General features: G+C 46.1%; 1 protein-coding gene across 1 annotated transcript in view; it reads right to left on the bottom strand.

Moving 5' to 3' along the window:
• The window catches only part of LOC116693669 (protein arginine methyltransferase NDUFAF7, mitochondrial), a gene marked incomplete at both ends in the record, with an annotated part of 12,479 nt that overhangs the window by 10,535 nt on the left and 1,031 nt on the right, over positions 1–913 (bottom strand). Inside the window, 1 exon segment of the mRNA XM_032522806.1 lies at positions 114–224. Within this exon segment, the coding sequence (XP_032378697.1) occupies positions 114–224 (111 nt within the window).

Raw genomic sequence — 913 nt, 5'->3', positions numbered from 1 at the left:
AGGAAGTCGCTGCACGCTAACCCGCCGCCCCGTCAAACTTCTAATGTATTTGTTTGTATTTTAAAACTTCCCTGACTTCTCAGATCCTGCTGCTGTAGTAATAAAGTCCGTACTCTGAGGACGTCGCTGGCCAGCGATCCTCGCCCAGGTCCGAGCTCGACCAGCTGCAGCGGTTTGGGTCGACCGGCTCCCATCCACACGCTGACGATCCACACGCCGAGCAGCTGGAACACACAGAAACACACCTTCAAACACGTCGAGATGAGATGCTTTAACAACTGCTCTTATGTAACTGAGAAGAAATGTGCAGCTTCCTCTTAGCTTTCCTGCTAATAAATGTAGAACATTCTGACATGGGTGATTTTCAGAATGCACATGGCTTAAATAGACCAATTAATTAACCAGTTAATGATTTATGGTCCAGCGGCGGCTCCACGCAGAGCTTTCGCCGTAGCCTACGTAAGTGGCCTAATGTTTATACTTGTGAGCTGGTGTTTGTCTATCTCTTTAAGAGAATCAATCAATCAAAATTTAGAATAGCAGGGCCGGTTAGTGTGTGGCTCAATGGGTTTTTTTTCCACCAACGTGGCCTTCCAGGCAGCTAACCCTAACCTTAACCCAAACATAACCATTCCCGCGCTGCCTGGAAGGAGACCTTGGGGGGAAAAAAACACTGTGTGTGTGTATGTCTCTGAAAGACAATAGCAGGGCCGGTTAGTGTGTGGCTGCACGTTAGGCTACGCCGGTACGTAGGGTCGGTGTCTCCACGCAGCTACGTATGTGGCCACGGCGTAGATTTAACGCAGAAACATAAATCACGCAGCAGTCTGTCTGACTAAGAGTGTGATGTTAAATTAACATTTATATAATATAAATATTAAATGTTTATGATTGAAAAACTCATTTTGTAAAT

This window comes from Etheostoma spectabile, chromosome 8, assembly GCF_008692095.1.
Source record: "Etheostoma spectabile isolate EspeVRDwgs_2016 chromosome 8, UIUC_Espe_1.0, whole genome shotgun sequence".
Taxonomy (NCBI): domain Eukaryota; kingdom Metazoa; phylum Chordata; class Actinopteri; order Perciformes; family Percidae; genus Etheostoma; species Etheostoma spectabile.
The sequence above is the reverse complement of the archived record's forward strand: the minus strand, read 5'-3'. Positions and strand labels throughout refer to the sequence as shown.